The sequence below is a fragment of the Anneissia japonica genome, unplaced genomic scaffold, assembly GCF_011630105.1.
Source record: "Anneissia japonica isolate Jap-2015-1 unplaced genomic scaffold, ASM1163010v1 scaffold288012_len1326614_cov192, whole genome shotgun sequence".
NCBI classification, from domain to species: domain Eukaryota; kingdom Metazoa; phylum Echinodermata; class Crinoidea; order Comatulida; family Comatulidae; genus Anneissia; species Anneissia japonica.
In genome coordinates, this window is record NW_022756612.1 from 160,315 (window position 1) to 180,983 (window position 20,669).

Sequence of the window (20,669 nt, forward strand, 5' to 3'; positions counted from 1 at the left end):
ACTCAATCAATATTGTTGTTTAATGAAAATACGTTGCATTATTATGGTTTGTTTATTGTTATAGTTTATTGTAATAGTCTTTTTACTTATGGTTGCTCTGAAAAGGGCCGTTTGTTTTTAATATTTTCGGGGTTTTTGATGACGTCATCGTCCATACGAGGCGTACGTAAAACAGAGGGTTCGTATAACTGGGGTACGTAAAAACGAGGTTCTACTGTACTACGTTATGAATTTCACACAGAAACAAATAGGTCTAAGAGAATTGTTGTGATTAAAACCACCACTTAAAGTCATAGGGACTCTTTCTTCCCAAGTGCAATAAAACTCTCAAATCTAACATAAAAGGGATAATGCAAGTGCAAGTAATTGAAGTTTTTAATTGTTATATTAAGATAGATATTCATGAAGATTTCCTTTGTCCTATTCCTATATTTTTATCTGTTTAGTATTTACCATTCTAACATAGTCCTTGGAAAACAAATTTCATATGAATTATTAAGTTGTATTCATATGACGAATAAAGGAAATATTTAATTTTAAATCTATTTTAATATGTTAATACTAACATTATAAAATTATGAATTAAGATAATTTTTTATTTGATTGTTTCAGGATTTGTTGGTCTTTTTAATTTTCTGATAATCTGGCCGGGATTTTTTATTATGAATAATTTCCACCTTGAACTATTTGAGCTGCCTACAAAAAAGGTTTGGTGCTACATTGTTGTCAACGGTTTAGTAGGAACAGTTTTATCAGAATTTCTTTGGCTGTGGTAAGTACCAAACATGTTTGTTATGCTATATTTTATTCTATGGTTTTACTGAAAACTGTTTCCTATGTTTATGTAGGTAAAAGAGCATTTTAATATCGATCATTTAATGAAAATTATTGTTTTTCTAATGCTGGTATGTAAAAAAGCCATTACTTTAATATATATCTTTGAATAGGTGCCAAATTCAGCACTTTGATAAATAAAACCTTTTAATGCAATAATAATAATTAAGAAATAATATTCAAAATATATAATAATCAATCATATTTTTAATATAATAGATGAATATAATTCTAGAATTGCTAAATGTAAAGCTTTTGATGGGTGTGTATAAATACTAATCAGTTTGTAGTGAAATAGACATTAACAATGCGATATAAATTTATTTATTTCAATGCTAAAATATATTTTACATGAAGATACATAATATTTTTGAAGGCTGATTAAACAGATACATTTTTTTAAAGATACAGTAAACTTTCAATATTGTTAAACAATTTGCTCAACAATAGTTGGCCGTCACTTAGCAGTAGGTTTGTATACATGACATAGAAATTATTCCAGCCAATCATGGTACTTTACTTGCTGCCTTTAGTACTTTGAGATATATTATTTGCATGCTCACTGGAGCAAAGCTCATCTTTTCTGTCTACCCTTTGAGTTATTTATACAATAACAACAATGGTTTGAGGTTAAGTATTGAACTTCGGTTGCCAAGGTTTGGATAATTTTAGATTGTCTTCTGAAAGAGGGATTCCCAATCATCAAACACTTAACTCTTTACAAATGAAAAAGCTGACTATTGAATGTAAAATTCTTTGCCATTGTTAAATTGTGTTTTTAATTTATGTTTAATACACCATTTTGGCACTGTGTAGTTAGCAAGAAATCACACTGAGAGTTAGTTACATTATTTCATACCAACCGTGAGATATCTTGCAGGGGGACCATATACTCTTAGAGACAATTTTTTTTATATAGTTGAAATAATGAGTCAAATGTGCTTATTTTTTTAAAGATCGTCAGAGGAGGGCGGAAAAAAAATCAAATACAATTTTGTTTTTTTACAGTATTTAGCAAAATGATTTTCGAAGAAGCATCTAGGCAGAAGAGAAAATAAAAATTAAATGTTATTGATGAATGTAAACAGGGTAGTATAGTAATTAGATTGATAAATGTTTTAAATTTTAAAGGAATATATTATATTTTTGGAGATGCAGGGCTTTATAAAAATAAATAAATAAAATTATTTTTTATTTGAAATCACCATTTGTGTTTTGAGGGTTCAATAAACAAGTTATAAACAATAGTCTCACCCAATCCACAAACACACTGTTCAAATAACAAAAATTATTATACATTTGTGATAGGAAAATAAAGGTGGACGTTAATTTGATCACAGTTGTCTTGCAACAGATGTGAAAAATGTTCACACCTTAGTGTTGGTATTCCAGAATTATTTCATTAATTAGTCCTCTATATTTATTTCACTGTATTTTTTTGAAATTTTTAAAGAGTGTTAAAGACTGAAGCATTTAATAAATTACTAAAATGCAGTTTCTGCACGATTTATTTAGGACTAAGGTTATGTTTGAGCTCTCGATGGTTGTGTTTGTCAGAAGATTAGTAGTTGTAATTTAAAAGGCTATGTTTTACTGTATTTTTTCACATACGGTGATATCTCCCAAATTTACGAACGTCTCATTACGAACTCCCTATTTTCTGAATTCAATGTGTGGCGATTACATCATATGAACAGTCTTTATTCAATATAAAAACACTTAAAATTGTATTTTAAAATAATGTAGGATGTTACATCGGCTAATACTATGATGAGGGCGTTGGACTAAAAATATTAATTTGCCTATCCAGTAACGTTATTCTGATTGCCATTCCCTTTTTTGTGGTCTAAAAGCACAATTTTGGGCCATATTAAACCTCTCCCTATAAACCCTACAAGAGACCCTGGCTGACCCTCAGTCTAGGTTCAGACCCCACTGTCTGCAAATTTCTGGAGCCACCGCTGATCACATGCCATTTTTAATTTTAAGTCCTTGGTAATAATGAGTTAAGTTTCAATAAAATAACTGCACACTGTCACTGTAGCGTTCTATTGGAGTCATTACCCAGCGTACTGTAGGTTTCACCAACACAATTGGGAAAGATTCCTGATTCGTTGCCAACAGATCAGGAACGTTAACATTCAACTTTCTGCATGCATTTTCTTAAAATTGCTACTGAGTGTCACCAACAGCTGTCAGAAATGGAGTACAGAGATTTTATGGAAACCAGACTTCAGTAAGGAATGATCCTACTGTGATATATTTGTGCAAAATCTTAGTGTAGGGTACAGGCCAATATTGAGTACATTCCAAGATTAAATGCATCTGCAGTTCATTGAAATGCCTGCGATGACAAGTTTGTTGCAAATGCAAGTAATGGAAAAAATACTACCGGTAACTCGCTCACAATTTTCTTCCAAATTCATAAAGAAAATGTATTTGTAAGATGTACAATGGTCTCTAAAGACAGCCTATAAATTTTTTCTCTCCGACAAGAGAAGGGCACATCCCTCTAAAAATATGGCCCCTTTAGACATCTGGAAGTGATGCTTTAAATTTAAATGTAAACAATAATTTATTATACTGTATAGTAAAGTCAAAATGTTAAATTATCCCCATAAATATATTCGGTATTGAGAAATTTGTCACAAATTACAAAAAAAAACTCTTAAAAATCAAAATGTTAGACAAATTGTTTCCCCTTAGAAATATGACAGGTGTTGTTTATAAATTAATAGGTTGATAAACTAATAGTTTTATAGGACTTTCTAAAAGTTTTAATTTAGGCCTACTTACACATTGATAAAAAAACATTGCTAGTAAAATTTTGTTAGTAGGTGCGCTTTTCTGAATCCACCCCTGAAAGCTTACCTAATAGTGAGGCCAAGTATCAAATTTGTTAAAATGTGTTGACAATAAGTGAAAGATTTTAACGGTTCAATTATTTCCCATTTAATATTCCAGAGTGAATTGACTCTGAAAATCAACTCAATAAAAATACAGCATTGATACTGTAGATTAACTGTGGTGTAGGATGATAAACAAACCATCTTGAGATTGACCACTTACACATGTGTACATCCTGGCAATATAGTCTAAGCAAGCCTTGGGTAGTGTACACCAGCTGTGAAGGGGTGAAGGAAGCATTCATTAGCCCTGTAATCCACTGTGTCGCCAGATAACTCTCATCAAATGCTTTCCATAACCTAAATATGCCCCTCAATAGATTGTCATGCTTTAGTCAAGTTTAGATGACAAGATACTGCAACTCATCTCTCTCTTTCGTTTGGAAGGAATGAAGTATATCCTCCTGTGCATTTTAAAAGGGTTTCAATCATTTTTAGCTAGATGAAATCTGTGGTCATCTTTATCCATTGGAAATCCTTATGGACAAGCTGTCCCTAGAGAGAAAATATCGCAGATGGCTTTAAAATTTAATTTTTGTTGAAGCTTTTGAACTTGGTTCAACTCATTTATTCTTATTTATTTCATCCTCATCTGACACCGCACTCACTGGTTACCTTCACTTTTCTGGCATATTATTTACTTGCAACACAAAAATGACATACCCTTTTCAGTTATATTTCACTATATTATATTTTACTATATACTAAATTCTTTTAGATTGTAATTGTAGTAAATAGACTTTCACATGTACTCATTTATATTACGAAGTGTTATTAAAGTATTGAAGGTAATTTTTTTAAAGTAAGTACAGTAGTATTATTTTCGTTAATTACAAAAATTATACTTTTTAATTTTGACACTGATGAAGTATGTTTTTATTGCCATGCCCATTTTAATGAACATTTCAAGAATAACGAAATTGGCATTTTCCAAGTGTTGCATGCAGGTTTAATAACTTGGTTCTTACTCGCACATGCTAAAAATGGTCAAATGAAAAACGTTTTTAAAATTTTGCTTAGTATTATGAATGTAGTGTTGCCCTGGAGAACTGCAGAAAGGTTTAACCATGATACAAACTTTAAAGAATTATTAAAATTAATTTAAAAATTAATATAATGCAACAAATCTAACGGTTGGATTATGTAAATGCATAGAAGGTAGGATCCAGAGGTTTTCGTCGAACACCTATTGTGTCTCTCAGAAAATCTCAGAACATATCAACATTTTTTTTTCTCCTGGCTTTAACCTTTTATGTAGGATTAACATATCTAATTTTACAATGCTTGTAATATTGATAAGATGTACTTTCATTACAGTAGTGAAAGTGGTTCTATATCTATGGCCCGCAGGATACCAAGAGTTATTCATTTAACCTTTTAAAATAATTTTTCATGGTAATGTCTCTGATTTTAATTGTAAAATATTGTACCAATGAATTATCTTCCAACAAATTGCAAACCTTGCAATTAGTTTCATTGGTGGTAGTATGTTTGATGCCGTGCTATCGCAAACCAACATATGGTGTTTTCGTTGACCATTATCATAACTTTGAAGTTTTCTGTGTGATGATACAGTAAAATCTTAAATGATATGCACTGTCACTTTAGAAATTCACAACTCCATTTTGTTTTATATATCTATTGATTTCAAAGTTGACTTTTTATCACAATATGTTAAGACAGAGCTTGTGGTTAGTGCTCATATTTACTACCAAAATCCTGGACTCAATGACAAGGACTTTTTCACAACTGACGTATACATTATATACTGTTGCCAATCCCTTGTGTAGAAAATTATGCATATTTAATTATTTTCCCAGCTGGTGGAGGTACAATAATACCAAGTTTGGTTATGGTGAGAGTACAATTAGTAAAAGAATTACATTATTATATTTACTTTAAGAGAAGTTACAACTTAAAAGTTCTGGTCATAAGATGAATTTTAGAACCATTTATTAACTAAGATTATTAGGTTAAACTTTCCACATCGACACATGCACTGAAAACATAATTTTTTAGAAATTGGATCATGTGTATAATAACAATCAAAATTTTTTGTACTATGCTATTAAACATCTAAAGAATGAACTTTGATGTTGTGGTCATGTAATAGACTAATATTATAAAAGCATTGAAAATGTGACGAGGAACTACAGGCCCCAGTTGACACTTCATATCAAATGGCCTGTTAATTAATCTGCCACAGGAGCCTGTCATTACCTAGGCTGCCTCCTCCTTATCATCATCATCATAATTATTATTAATTGTTCATAGTGAAGTAAGGAAATCTATGAATTCAGAGTGTATTTATTAATTAATAGACATTTCATAATGCACGAAAGTGCATTTTCAAGCATCTAGAAAACAAAACTTTCCGAAGGACACGTCGTGACTAAGACGTCTAAAATTTGATTTCCAGTGACTGAACAAGCAAACATTACGTTCTTTTCTCATGACCTCCCCCACTCTGAGGCCTCATCTGTACGATAATCAGGGTAAACTTTGGATCCGTGTCTGGTATTTGGTCTAAGCTGTCTTGCTTTTCGTTTATTTCTTCTTTTTTTTTCTATTTCTGCGCTCCTGTTGTTTTTTTAAGGTTGTACCATAGTTCCCTCTCAGATTATGGTACGCCAAAGTGTTCTGTCCTTGGCATTGGCTTCCAGTTTTTGACATCGATGTTGCTTTTAGGGTATCTTTTAAACTTTTCCTTAGTCCGCTTGTTTATGCTTGCCTTCCTTTAGCTCAGAGTAGAGAATTTGCTTCGGTAGGCAATTGTCAGATTCATCCATGTGAACAGCATGACTACATCATTGTAACTGGCTTTTAATAATAGGAATAGATTGACAGTGTGTCATCCAATGACATGAGACCTTCTTAATCCTGTTTATTGACCTCAGCACATTTGTTGCATGCAGCTTCTCAGTTAGGTGCATTTCATATTCTCAGTGTTAAGCATAGTTTGTTCATTAGTCATAATGATTTTACACTTACATTGAGTTTATACAGGAATCAATATTAGAATATTATGGTATGTGTGTGTGTGTGTAATTAAGTAAGCAAATGTGTGATGTCTATACAGTGGTACAAGTCAATAATATATTTAATTAAGGTTGTACTATTTACATTTATATAATTGCTTGTTCAGGTTTTGAAAATATTCAGTAGTTGCAAAATGGAGAAAGCAGGAAATTGCTCCAGAGCAAAGAACTCATCCTGTTATCTAAATATCTCAAGAGCAAGTAGCTTCTTGAGAATTTTCCCCCGACCCCCATTATACCCAGTCACTCGACCCTACTAAGTCCCCATGCTGCTCCAGACCCTGGCAGAGGCATACAGTAGGACACTATGGTGAAAAAAGAAGTTAAAAGATTGATAAAAATGTTGACCATTTTAGACAACTAAACTGTATAAGCATTTATAAATTTTAAATTGCTGCTGGTTTGTATATTTAACCAGATAATATACTAGATTGATGTAATTGAAATGATTAGGTTATGTGCTATACCTGTTCTGTAAGTTTATTGATTATACAGGGTAATAATATTTATTTGTGTTGATTGTGTAATATAACTAGTAGTAGTAGTATTTGAGAAGTGATTCCTAAATATACTGCACAAAATGGAATTGTTTGACTGGGTAATAAAAAACCTAATTAGTTTGGTTTTGTCAAGGATTGGGTATTTAAGTACATACTATAAGATTACCAGGTTACTTTGGTCATTTGGAGCATGTTATATCATATACCTTTTGTTTTTGATTAGGAAAATACATGATTTTGATTTTCTCTGAAAGTATTTTCTCATTTCAATTTCCTGTCAATAATGAGAGAAATTTCATATTTGATAGTAACCAGTTATGTTTATCTCTTCAGCCCATAATTTTCATCTGAGTTAGATAAAAGAATCACCAGTAATTAACCAACTTTGATACCTTGCACTTAGATACTCTATATTGATGTATTGTTATCTAATCTAATCATGGTGCTATTTTTGTCTCATCAGGGGCTGTTTTCTGACGTCTTCTCTCATCGCTACGCTCTCATTAAGTCTAACAATCCCGCTATCAGTTATCGCTGACATATTCCTAAATAATGTACGCAGATTTGTATACTTTTATTTCAGTTTCTTTTTGATATAGATATATGACAGTAATTAATATCGATACTAATTAAATGATGAAAGTGAAACACTGCCTGATACTTCATTTATTGGTTAATTTCATGATGATGATTTTTAAAAATTGGTAATTATTTTAATATATTTTAATTATACGATGTTAAATGGTTTATTTAACAATTAAATTGCAAAATTATTGTTGTAGTTAATTGTATGCGGGAGTCATAGACTGACAATATTATAATTCATAATAATAATTCATTATTATTTAGTATGAATACTACTAATTAAATGCTACTAATGAAAGTGAAATACTATAGAGTACCACAGTCGTGTCGTCACAAAGCCAGGTAGCGGCCTCTGTTGCCAACTATACGTTGGTTACCGTTCATTACGCCAGAATGCCTGCATAGGTTTTCTGGAATAGGCATTTAAAATCTAATATTTTGCCATCAAAATGTACTAAAAACACAAAAGTTCGCATTATATTAGTTATCGAACACACATTTAATCATCAATTAAAATCTACAAAGAAAAAGTAAGGTACGACATCTTAATAATTACGTTAGAAATTGGGATCAATGGTTTGTCAGTGAAGGAAAGCGGTTGAACGCATTTTGCAACTGTAGCATCGGAGTAGTATCACATGGTATCGTGACGTAACACTGTAGTACTCATAATTTTCTATATTTACATTTGGTTATTCACTTTGTATTACTTTTGTGTTTAATTTGATAATAAGTATTTGAGAAAAATGTATGTCCCCATATTACCGTTTAGAAACTCTACCAACTGAGCTGTGAGGCCAAGTGGTGTACACCCTTGGCTTTTCCAATTAAGACACATTTTTCTCAAGGTATTATGTAATACGCAATGAATAATAGTAAATCACATTAAAGTAACTTTGGTATGGAGATACACCTCAACTGGTGTTGATTTAATATTGACATTTAAATTGCATATTTCAGGAGTGATGGATTGAAAATATTCAAGATTATGCTGAAATTGCTTTTATATAGGTTTCTTCTAGATTAAAAATATGGTTTAAAGAAAGTTAACGTTTGTGATACTATTACTATAGGCCCTTGATTTATTTTAATTATTACCATGTGGATTGCTACAAATTGTAATGTATGATATGGATTGTTGTTGTTGTTATTGTTATTAATTATTATTTATGTTGTTATTGTTATTGTTATTATTATTATTGTTTTTTTTTATAATAATTATTTCACTTTGATTTTTGTCTCCTATTTTAGGTTAAATTTACGTGGATGTTCTTTGCTGGTGCTGGTCCTGTATTCCTGTCCTTCATAGCAGTCAGCATTTTAAATCATTACAATGACTGGGATCCCATTCGGGTGGCAGCCTGCAAACTCCTCAACTGTATCAAATCGCTAGTCAGTGCAATATTCAAAAAACGATCTCAAACAAGGTGAGTAGTTTATCGGAATACTAGATAGAAAATGTAGTACAGCAGTAAGGTCTTCGCTTATAACCTTAATATGGCAGGGCTCCAAGTTAGAACAAGTAACTTCTTGGAGATCTGCTTAAATGAGCTTTCTTAACACGTTTGACTTTATTTTGCTTTGCATGGTGATATCTTTCTGTACTGACAATTGATAAAGTATTAAAATCATGCAAATGTTTTGAATTACTGTAGTTGGAAGATTGGTTTTATTCCAGGAGATTCTTGCTTGTTGTGGGAGTACTGGAGGCTGTCCCAATTTCCAGGAGGCTTGCAACCTCTGATATGGTTGCGCAAGGCTGGTGGCATTGCCAGGGGTGAAACCAGCGTTTGCCAGACAGATGACCATTGTCCCCGACTAGAGCAAAGGGGGCGTGGTCGGTATCGCCCAAAATGTCTCAAAAGTGATCCCCTGAAATATATAACAATTTAGGGGTTTCAAAGGCTTGTTTAGTCAATTTTATAGATAAATACTAATATGTAGAAGATACATAGAATTTTTTTTAATCTCCTGACTAATTGTGGTTTTTCTTCCTGACGGAGACATTGCTTGTGTCCTTAGGCAATGCTTATGGAGGTTGAACTTTATGCTATATAATAATCACTTAATATTCCCTGTCAGCAGGGCAATAATCTATCATTTATGTATTTAATATTTTCATACAGGGTACCATTTATTAGTGGTAATATTATTATTAGTGGTATCATATTTGAACAGCATTGAGACTATATTATGTGCAAAGCAATATCATCCAAACCCTTAATTTACATCTTTCATGTTTCCCCCCTCTTAGATTACCTGAAGACCAGGAACAGACAGAAAGTTTAATATCCATGCATGATATTGAGAGTGACAGTGATTCACTCAAATGCTGTGGCAATTGAATATCTACGACATAAATGATTTAAAATACAAGACAGTTTGAATGTCAAAGTTCATGAAAAGAACTCCGCAAAGTGATAGTACTTTATATAAGCATTTTTATTTCTGAGATTCCTGAAGCAAAATTTTATGTTAATGTGAAACATGTACCCTGACAGGAAGCTCGGAAAGTCTTCGATGGAATCTATCAAGCCTCTCAGATGAGCTCCGGCAAAGGTTCCTGTGACCAACATGAAAATAAAAGCAATCACTTTCAAGAAAATGTGTCGTTGTGGCCGAGGAACATTTTGAGAGAGAAGAATATGTTGATAACCAGTGACTTATATTTTTATATTCCTTCTGTTTTCTACAAGAAATCTTCAGATGAGCATTGTATATTATCTGGCCTTCATGATTTTTCATATTGGAACAAAAAAAAAAGATGTTGCAAATTAATTTGAATCTTAATTACCATTACGCTAATTATGAAAGTGTACATTAAACGTACTGATTGTGTGGTCTACTAGTTTTAAATTTGTTTCATGTTTGAACCACTTGAAGACAAATGCTCATCAAAGGTCAGTAAGTCTACCAATCATTTCATTGATAGTCTTACATAGACATGTAATGCAGTATAGTACTTTTGCAATCTTGATGAAAATTATATTGTATTTATGATACTTTTGGTTTCATGGCACTAAAAAATATTCTGATTTCTCTCATTTCGTGACAGATTCAATTTGTTGCATTATGTTACCTATGTTAATATGCAAATTTTAAATTGCGAAATAATGTATTCTTTTCTACATGAAAACTAATGGTTAATCATTCTCATTACAGGCATATAAGCTGTTATAGATATGAATGGTAAATTTTGAATTGATGTACACATATTCATAATTAATTTTGCAAGGTTTTCCCTTTTGAATCATGGTTAATTTAATAGTGGTTGATGAGTTTAGTATTATTGTCTTTCTTGACTGATTAATACAGCTTGCAAGTAAATTATCAAACAGACTATGGCTCTGTTATTTTGAATATAAATTTATGTTTCAAAGTATAAATTTCAAGTGACAAATCCTAACCACCTAGATATATGTGACTACCCAATTTATTGAACTATTCAAATTTGAATATGAAACAGTTTTAGTATTTTCTTTATCTGAAGCCTTGGATATCTGATCTTTCTATTTTTTATTTTTTTATTTAATATATAAATATATGTTTTCAATCAAATTAAAGTGGATGCTTGATTTTGTATTATGCATTTAATAATCATTTCAAGACCAGGACTATTTAAAATAATGATGATTTGACTACCATAATTTTTTTAATGCTGAAATATATACTTTCAATTTAAACACAGATTATTTTATATAGGGTTCTACTGTATTGTTGGAAGTTGATGTAATGGAATGACATTTGCTATATCATTCCAGTGAGAGTAAAATTTAGCAATAAGTATAGTTATTTTCCATACACTTGGAAAACTAATCCGTGAAATATAGATTAGTGCAAAAGAACAAATTTTTTGATTCAATATCACTCCCAAATGTATCAAATTTCCGATTGGCATATAGAAAACAACTATACTAATTCTTATTCTGTTGGTATATACAAAATATATAGTATTATATAAGATCTACCAGTATCCTAAAAGAAACAAAGGAAAACAGCCAAGAGACAAAGAGTAGGCAGTAGAAGAGTCCATGTCACTGCTCTTTTCTCTTAACCCTTTAAAGGCAATACATAAGTTAATAGTGAGTTTTTGATTTGTGACGACATAGAACGGTAGAACATAATGACACCATGTTAATTTAACTGCGCATGTCTGAACGTTGTGTGTTAGGTTCTCTCCTAAAATCTGGGCCGAATCAACATTGAGGACTGTACTGTATTGAATATTGGTACATCAATCTGTGTTTGTGACATCTCCAAAAACCCGGCGTAAGACATCAAAATTTATTTAAAGTAGAAGTCATGATGAGTTGTACTTTCTCATTGTACATTGTCAATTGAGAGCTCCCTAATATGATAAAAGCATATTTTTTGCTGTTTGTGGGATATCCATGGCCAGCTGAATTCAAGGAGAAAATTAATACAGTAGTAAAAACATGCAATGTATTTGTGGACGATTGATTAGTTTTTCAAGAGATTTTTGCTTCTTCACAGGAGGGCGGAGAATCGTGCCTGGTTCCAGAAGACTCCTGCTACTCACAGGAAACTTGGGAACCCAGGTGTCACCCGCTAACACTGTATCCAGTTTATTTCTTTGAGAATCTAATATACTAAGTTGCTACCATTCCAAATTTATCAGCATTATAATTGTGATGTTCGCAGGGACGGTAGACAAATTGAGGAGTCAAGTGATGCGAAGATAGATTTACAAAGTATATTAAATTATAGTGTAATATAAAATGTTTTTATCTAAAATATATTTCCCTTTTACTGTATATTAAAGCCTACATTATATCCAACCACATAAAAATCATCCTTCTGAGTTCCAAATAAATGGAATGCTATTTCCATTCTCTCAATTTTCTGTTTTGTAGTGATTTCTGTTAGAACCAAAAAGAAAGAAATGTATAACCTAACAGACCTTTGCTTAGTCCTTGAAGAAGGGAGACTTCACATCATCACTGTTAATATTGAGTTAAGATGTTAGGAAAATATTTCTACCTCAGTTTTTGTTTTTTATGAAACTACTATACATGTGAGAGGGTTTACAGTGGGAGAATATTTCTGTATGTGGAATTCATTACGAGTGTGAGTGCATATACTTTTCAAATATTATGAAATTGAAGGTGATTATATATATATATATAGATATATATACACATATATATATATACACACATATATATATATATACACATATACTTGTAGCAGACGTATCTCGCTCAGTAGGTGTTTTCTCTATTAAGTAATTATCAATACCTTCAAAAGTTTATAAAGATATTCCTTTTAACTCTACCTCTTTATGTTTTAACATGTAATCAAGAAAACAATAGCAATTTTTTGAGTCTCAGTTTTTGAAAGTGTACATCAGATTCCATCTGTTTGTTTATTCAGTTTATTTGAAATATACAGTAAACTACTGAATTACAAAAATGACTACAATTTTACATTTTAAGTCTGTGTAAGATAATGTTAACATTTTTATAGTACTTGATTTAGGATTATTTTGGTTGAAATAACACATATTTATATTTTTTGGAAATTGTAATTTTAATATTAGCATTGGTATTTGGTCTCTTATATTCACTTTGTGATAATTTTCCAATGTAATTTTGATACACATACACAAGTACATGCATTCCATTTTCCACTGCACACCCCCACACTATTCTATTTTAGTATACAACCAAAAATATGGTAATCAATAGGAATGTTAGGGGAAGAGGAGCCATGCGTGAATACTATTTACAACTGAAATCAAGGTGTAGTCCTCTCTCTGTATATTCTGTTCATCCAAACCATGTCACCTTTGTGTTGTAGATTAAATACACAAAGTATTATTGTATTTTATAGTATGTCCAGTGGTTTGGCTGTAACTTGGTGGAGGTGCTTGTCTTACAGTCCCAGAGTAATGGGTTCAAATTCTGTCCACTAGTAAATTTTCTGACGATTAGAAAATCTCCATATTTAATGTAACTGACACCCTTATCCTCTTTCTCTCAGTGTCTTTGACATAGGATTTCCTCTCCCACTTTGTCTTGAACCAAGTGTGCCAGATCAAAATTTTATATATTTTGTTGCTCATTGAGTGTCTTTTTAGATTACATAAATTTGTTCAGCCAGCATAAATATGTATACTGTAAATAATATTCTTATTTATTTTTTACTTTGTATACATGTAGTATTGATAATTGTCTTACCTATCTGTTTCGCGTCATTTGGCGCATAATGCCCAATTAGTAATTGCAGATAAACAATATAACAATTGCCTTTATTTTGTACAGTATAATATAATTATTCAAGCATATATCTGTTTGTACAATAATTATGTAATGTTCCTAATTGGAAGAAATAAAGTCATAATAAATTAGTTTCTGTGTTATTTATTTTCATGTCTATTCCTGTAATTATCTTGAGAAAATATAATTTACTCACATACTTAATATTTCGTAAACGATCCACTCCATTTATCAACTAAACTGACGATGTTAAAGTCCAGCTTGGTTTGACGTCACCTCGGTTAGTGTTGTTGAGTCTACTTGAGAATGAAACGTAGTACAGTATGTGAGTGAATAAATAATATTTTTCTCTTATTGGATCAACAAAAAAGAACATTTTAAGATACGATAATTATACATTTGTGCCAAGATGAGATTATTTCAAGATATTCCTGTAATGATTTGATTTTGATTTTTTTAAAATTATTTTTAATCGAACAATGACTTAATGTTTGTACAGACAACACTTAGTAAATTACCACAGGCTGGTGATATCTAATTTTATGTCTTTGATTCTCACATTGCCCAAGGGCGTAGGCTGGCTTTTGCCTGTGAGAAGTTATGCAAAAAAATGAGATTGCGCAACTAAATCCCTATTACAGTACAATGAAAACTCAATGGTCGATTTTTTTTAACCCACTTAGCAAAACTATTTTCCTGCTATGAGAGTGGAGTCCCAGACGTTCCCCTTCCCTAGCCAACGCTCATTTTGCTGATGCGGATAAATTCTGTGCTTCATTTTAGTTGGTAAACATAGCTTAAAGAACTCTTCTAAAATTTTAAGAAATTATACTTCTTGCAGTTTAGCGTACCATATCTCAGAGCATGCAGCGGTAAACAAATCAACCAAACAGTAAATATGACCATGGAGGAAACTCCATGATCTGACACAGACCCATGCAAATAGTGAAGCAGTTTAAAGAAGTATTCATATAAATACGATAGGCCTACTTCTTCCATATCTCATCTCGGATTAACTCCCAAACTATTGTTTTTGTAGTTAAGTGTTTATTTAGTCGATTATGATTTGTCTTCCTATGATATTCTATTCAGCCCTCCCTTCGCTCGCGTTATTTTTTTCAATCTTCACTTTTCCGAGATTTTGTAAACTTCAAATAAGATATTCTTTATCAGAATTATTTTAAATTATTGATTGTAGGCCTATACACATACTTTCCTACTTCTGTTAAAAGAGTTTTCAACAGCGAATTAGTTCGCTTGTTATTGTTGTTTTAGCTTTCGTTTGTTTTTTTAATTTTCTAATAAATTAAATGAAATTTAAATGTATTATTTTTATACCTCCTTGTTTATAGTACAAAATGAAATAATTAAAAAGACAAAGCTACTCCGAGAACTGAAGACTGAGTTTTGTTGCATGAATGATTGAAGTAATTTTCACTGTTCCCTGATGAAACTCTGTAAACCCCCACCCCCTCTACATTTTCCGCTTGCGCCTCCTTTACCACAAAGCCTTCGTGGTCCAGTGGTTGTAATCCCGACATTCCAAAAGAATGGCCATTTTGAAAATTAATATTAGTATTAGTAGCAATTCATGTGTGCCACAGTTTTTATTTCATTTAGCAGCTTATCTCGGTGGGGTTGCAAACTGGTGACCACTGTGTGCGCGCTGAACCCTCGAAATTTCTTGCTCTCCATTTTTTCCATCACTACCCCTCCTTGGCGGGTAAAATGCCAGTGTAAATAGCGCACTGTCTGGCGGACGATAGTCGATTTGCAATATAGTCCATGCCGTTAAAGAACGTAGTCCACTCATTGGGAAATTGAGTAGGAAGAATTGTCTCCTGGTGTAGGCCTACTGCCTAATTCACCACGAGAAGGCCCTTTCGTTGGTTATCCTTGGTGTTTTAGAAAAAAAAAATCTAATCTAAAGACGTCATTTAATTCAACAAACATTTTATTTTATTTTTTAATATAAACATAGGCATTCAAAGCCCTTCCAATCCGAGGTAGGTTCTACTGTATTTGGCAGTTTGTGTATAGTCGCCCTCTGCAGTAAAATCATATTTATTTCTTTTATGTAGAAATTACTCTTAAATAGAGAAAACCGATGTAGGGACCTAGGCCTACGTTTTCTATGTTTGAAATATAAAATTCTTTAAAAATACATTTTAAGTCAGTCTATATTTTATTTTTCAAACTGATTAAACCAATTAGAGTACTTACAACTTTTTGGAGCTTCCCGCCTATGTAGGCCTACGTTAAAAAAACACGATGTGCGGCGCATCATTCAAATTCGTTATTTTGTATTAAGACTAGGTTGTAACATGCATTAACCCATATTTGAAAACATATAAACTAAGAACCCATTGATGGGCCTATTACCAGGAAGATGTGAAAATAAATGTTCCTGCTATTACTTAATGTTTAATTTTCAGGGACGGATTTGGAGGGTGGCCGCCTCCCCCTCCCCACATTTTTTTTGGAAAGTTAAAAAAAGAAAGAAAAAAAGAAAGAAAGAAAGAAAGAAAAGAACTAATTGATCGCCCAAAATGCCTCATATATTATTTTCGGGCGTCCGCCCCTGTTGGTAGTAGGGATCAGAATGTGCTCGGGTGTCTTTCGTGGTGTGGCACCTTTATTTTTTCCCCATTCATTGGCTGAGTGGGTCCTACATGGGGGATTAATGTGTAAAAAACATACAAATTTTGATCCATGAGAAGCCTTTCGTTGCCTCAGACCTCTTTGTTACGACACGACCACTGATTAATTGTTCAATCATCGCTCAGTGGCGTATCTAGGGGGCACCATCCCTAAAAACACCCCCGGTATCCCCAAATCATGCTCAATTAGTTAAAAACCGCTAGCTAGCACCACTCACCTAATCATCGAGTCCCCCTCCCCAATCCACCACTTCACCTTGGCGCCTTCATCTGTGAGTTGTGATGCATTAGGGCTATGCGAGTATACCGTACTCTATTTACAGAGGTTATGTACAGTACCCGAAGGTGGTAGTGGTGGTGGTGGGGATGATGATGATGATGATTATGATTATGATGATAATGATAAAACAATATTGTATTGTATTGGTCTCCTCACTTATGACATCATGTCAAGAATTTGGAATGAAAATCACACATTTATCCATTGCCAAGGAAAAATAATTCTTTGTCACTTAACGATTCATTGATTACAGACCTATCACTTCTGTGTCAATAAAATACTTTGGAGAAAATAGTTGAAAATAAGATTCCTGCTGAAACAGAGAACAAACGGGATACTTGCCAATTTGCATATCGTTCTAGAGAGGCGTCGATGATGTTTCATATTTATTACTGGTTAGTCAGCTTGATAATACTCATACTTGTGCAAGAATACTGTTTTTAGACTTTTCATCTGCTTTTAACACAATGCAACCTCATATTTTAATGGACAAAATGAGTGAGCAACTTAAGAATCAACCCATTGTTTGGATTAATATTTTTTTTAAACGATAGGAGTAGGGCTGTGTTTCAAGACCAATTATATTTTCCTTGTATACAAAAGATTCAACTGCATTTGTTAGATGCTGATTCGAGATGTTTTACTGTTAATATGCAGATGACACTTGTTTAGTAGTGCTTGTTAAAAATAATGATATCAGAGTTTACCATGATAATTATTTCGCAAATTGGTGCTCAAATAACAAATGTTAAGAGAACAACAGATTTAATTTAGGCCTATGCACTTTTGATGTACATCTTCATGATAGATGTGATTGTACCATAGAGTTATAATAGCTCATGGATTGTACTAATATTATGTTTGTGTATGGATGCACCGTCACAGCAAGTATTGTGTACCGCTGTTTCGAAAGCGATTTCCAAATAAATATTATTATTATTATTATTATTATTATTATTATTATTATTATTATTATTATTATTATTATTATTATTATTATTATTATTATTGTTATTATTATTATTATTGATTTCAGAAAAGGTGAACAAAAGAATGTGCCAACGGTTAATAATTTAAGTAGGCCTACATAGGTACGGTTATCAATATAATAATGAGAAAAAATAGGCAATATTATTTGATAGTAACCTAAATTAGTAGGTAACTGTAAACAATGTCTGGTTGCTTTATAGAGAGCTAGAACAAATAAGTTAATTTTATTACCGCCTCCTAACAAAAATAGCAGATGCAATGGTGGGTAGTGGTTATAAGCTTGTTGGCCATCGCCGATTGATAAAGCAGGATGGGAAGATCATTGCAGGCAGTGCTACCGTGTGTGGGGGGGGGGAGGGGAGGNCCTCTTTTCGAGGAGCTTGGACCCCTCGTCGGGGAATTTATGGCGCCTCTGCCCCCCCCCCCCCGTTCATGAATGTTCTATTTAAATTTTCATTTATTTGGGTGTTGTTAACTATAACATTGTCCATATGGACCAATCTATAATCACCGGAGCTGATCAATTTCCAACAAATGTTGTACTAGAGTTTATAAATCTCAACGGTTAGAAGAGTTGGCAAATGAGATACTTTTATAATATAAAAGTGGACCTTCTGAAATTGGGAGGTGGGGGTAGGGCGTCCGCTGGCTACGGGTCTGGTCAGAGGGGAATAGAGACCGTTCAGTCATAGAGTGTACAGAAGAAACTTTGATTCACTTTTTTACTTTTACTTTTTACTTTTTTACTAATTATTTCTTTTATACGGTGAGTAGTAGGCCTAATCCTTTAGAACATCAAATGGATTTTTTAAATTACCTCATTAGTACTGTACCTCATTTTGTGATATTTATGGAGAGGTAACCTATGTTGCACTCTAATTTTTGAAATACGATAGACCTCGCCATATGTGCTAATAGTATAATTGTACCATCAAAAAGTCAATCAATGGGTTAAAAACAATTGTTATTTCAAAGTTATTAAATTCAAAGTGTACGGTATTTCCTGTGATTCATCAAACGAATTAAAATAACTTTTAGACTATACATATTTCACACGCGATTCTACCAATAGATAGGGCTTATGTCAGATACATGAATCCCCATGGTAATTTGTTCTATCGAATTTATAATCAATATGAATACTTATTGACTTTTGATTCATTGGACACATGAGGTAACTGAATGTTAAGGAAAAAAAATTATTTTTGCAGTAGAAAAATGTCTGTAAATCATTTTTGATCTGTTTTCATTGAAAATTAGTACATTATTAAAACAGTTTAAAAGAACAATAAACAAATAAAGTTTTTAATTTAGGTTTTTCAGATTTCACCACAGACCGAGAGAAGGCCTGAAAGTCACTCGGCCTATAGACGAGGCCTATATCGTACCAATTAACAAATACATAAGTTATACATTAAAGTCCCAAAAGGGAGTAGAGCATAAAGGGGAGTTCAAAGTAAAAAATTCTATTTAAAAACATGTACGGTATGTTTTAATAATATTTTATTAACATTTTCACAGCTTCTCCGAAAAAGAATGCTCGTCTCACTATATATGTTAATATTTTTCCCAGCCTTTATTTACACACATTATAGGAAAGAATTCGAAATGCATATTAATTAATTCTTTGAAAAAACGGATGTTGATTAACCATAAAATAATATATTTTATTTCTAAATTTCTCTGCTATAGATTACGAAATTTTTGTCGGATTTTATACAGGCATATTTTTCCTGAGGATCTTCCCAAAGACGTTAGAATTAACTTAAATATACATTAGAAATTTTAACACCGGATTTTTTTTTTAAATTAATTTAAAATCCCTTTAAAAAAAAAAAAGAAGAAAGTATCAACACTTTCAAGAAGTTACAGGTTCAATAAGTGATTTTTTTTTAAATTTTTAAATTACAGATGACTTACTAAATAATTTTTACTGGCAATATTTAAGGGTGTATATGCATCGGCATTATGAATATACCTACTGCCTGCATGTGAATGTGCTGGCAGAAAAGTATTCTTGGATGATACAACAGGCCTACTTACAATTTTCTAGACGATCTCTGAAATTTAGTATGCAGGTGAGTTGGGCGGTGGTTAATAGTTTGACTGGTAGGCCTAATCTAAGGGAAGTGGGGACTGAATCCATCTCTTTAGGGGTCGTTTACAATTATCAACATTTTCACAAGTGTACAAACATTACTCTTTTTCGGTACCCCCTCCCTCCCCTCTGAAATTGTACAAAAGATGTTGATTTTGCAAAACCATTCTCCATTATTTGTGATGTGAACTAAAGTAATGTAGATGGTTGCTTAAAAATGAATATTATATCCATGGTTAGGCCTACATTATCATTTTACAATTATTTTACACAATGGACGTTGTTTTGAATCTACATTTTTATGCATATTTAAAAGTGTACACATTTGTTTACCCCCTCCCCAGTGGTGGCGCCAGGAGTTCCTCGACGGGGGTCCAAGGTCCCCGATGGGGGAGGAAGGGGCTAATGTCCCCGACGAGAAAAAAGTGGGCGTGGTCGGGCGTCGCTGAAAACCTTTCGAAAGTGGTCCAGGGGACGTATCCCCCGAAAATATGACAATTTAGGGGCTTGAAAGGCTTATTTAATCAATTTTAGAGTCA

At 32.4% G+C, this 20,669-nt stretch overlaps 1 protein-coding gene across 2 annotated transcripts in view; it reads left to right on the top strand.

Moving 5' to 3' along the window:
- Positions 1-14,234, top strand: part of LOC117124275 (solute carrier family 35 member F5-like) — a 30,855-nt gene extending 16,621 nt beyond the window's left edge. For both annotated transcript variants that reach the window (XM_033270442.1, XM_033270441.1), the window contains exons 11-14: positions 613-772; positions 7,742-7,832; positions 9,115-9,290; positions 10,118-14,234. In XM_033270442.1, coding sequence (XP_033126333.1) covers positions 613-772; positions 7,742-7,832; positions 9,115-9,290; positions 10,118-10,208 — 518 coding nt within the window. In that variant the 3' untranslated portion in view covers positions 10,209-14,234. The remainder of the gene's footprint in view (positions 1-612; positions 773-7,741; positions 7,833-9,114; positions 9,291-10,117) is intronic.
- Positions 14,235-20,669: the final 6,435 nt, after the last annotated feature.